Raw genomic sequence first — 1,595 nt, 5'->3', positions numbered from 1 at the left:
AAAAAGAAACTGTAAATGAGACAAAATCCATCTCATGGCACAAAAAATCATAAAGATAAGACTTACAGGCCAATGAAGTAGTTTCTCAGCATTCTCATCTCTCCATCCCACTGCAAATACACTTTTTTATTACTTTCCATACATAGCATGTTTGCAAAGAGTAAATTTGTGTGTCTTTCCCAAGGAAGTGCCTCTAAGAATTAGAGATGATGCATGGCTTTTAAAATCTGCAAGTTCATCCAGGATTAGTGCTGATAGTTAGATCTTGCTTCAGTAGATGGACGCATCTTCATAGTGGAACTTGCCTCGAGTGCAGATCCTGGGGCTGGTGACTTGACCGTTCCCACAGGGTGAATACTGACTGCATAAACGTAACAAATGCCTCTTGAACTTAACTCCGACAAATACATAGAGCACAGGGTTGAGGCAGCAGTGGGAGAAAGCAATTTTACGGCTGATGTGAAAAGCAAGGTTGATGTCTTTTTCATACTGACAGGTGGGTGGTGGAAAAGTAATCAGAAAGCTGAGGATGTTGTAAGGTGCCCAGCTTAGGAAAAAAGCCACCACAATAATAAGGATGAGTTTCACAGTTCTGTGCTTTCTGCGAGATCTTGCTCCGAGCAGGATTATCAGTATCTTGAAGTAACAGAATACGATAACCCCAAAGGAAAATAAGAAGAGTAGATTTCTCTGATAAATGTCCACTTTTTTCCATTTCCAGTCATCATAATCACATATGTTGTGCCCTTCCAAGTTTTCTTGCACTGTGGTATGAATCACCTCAGGAACCACAATTAATATGCTACCAGTCCAAACAGCCAAGCTCACCAGAAAACTACAACACTGTGTCTGGGATCTCAGAGTCGAGAGGGGGTTCACTACGGATAAGTACCGCAGGATAGTCATGAGAGTCAAAAAGAAAACACCGCTGTAGTAGCCGATGGAGAAAACAGCATTCACCGCTTTGCAAAGGAACTCACCAAAAATCCACCCAAAGGACTGGTCCACTGCCCAGAAGGGCAACATGCAGGAGAAGACTAAATCAGAGACACAGAGATTCATGATGAAGATGTTCGTTAGAGATGTAAGGTTTTCATATTTGAATAGGATCCATAACACTAGAGTGTTTCCTAGCAGGCTGAGCGAAAATACCAGAGTGTAGAAGACAGTAGTAAGATGGGTGTAAAATACAAAATAGTCACCCATTTCGCAGACATTGCTTTCATTGAAAGGGTATTCATATGAGTAGTTCTCATCCAAATAGGGCGGATAGAGTTCGTCATCCATTTGTTTGTGCAAACCTCGCGCTGTTCTCCAGCAGCTACTTCGAAGTACCGCAACAATCAAACCAAAATTTTTATGAAAATCAACCCAATAACTAAACTCCCACTGTGGAGCCTTCTGTTTTAAGAGACAAAAAGAAGCAGTGAAACTACCTTATTTGTCCTGTTTTGGGGAGAGAAAGGAATCGTTTCCTCTTATGACTAGAGCGTGAACAGGTAGATATGAAAGAGTTACCCTCAAAGCAATGTCAAGATCTTAAATACTTAAGAATTCAGAAGCTAAGACATTTCTAAACCAATATGGTCAGTGAC

At 41.0% G+C, this 1,595-nt stretch overlaps 1 protein-coding gene across 1 annotated transcript; it reads right to left on the bottom strand.

The window, feature by feature from the left end:
- Positions 1-270: 270 nt before the first annotated feature.
- On the bottom strand, positions 271-1,287 carry XCR1 (X-C motif chemokine receptor 1). Its single transcript, XM_009988601.2, has one exon. It carries the CDS (start codon positions 1,285-1,287, stop codon positions 271-273), a length of 1,017 nt encoding a protein of 338 aa, XP_009986903.2.
- Positions 1,288-1,595: the final 308 nt, after the last annotated feature.

This window comes from Tauraco erythrolophus, chromosome 7 (genome assembly GCF_009769465.1).
Source record: "Tauraco erythrolophus isolate bTauEry1 chromosome 7, bTauEry1.pri, whole genome shotgun sequence".
Lineage (NCBI taxonomy): Eukaryota > Metazoa > Chordata > Aves > Musophagiformes > Musophagidae > Tauraco > Tauraco erythrolophus.
The sequence above is the reverse complement of the archived record's forward strand: the minus strand, read 5'-3'. Positions and strand labels throughout refer to the sequence as shown.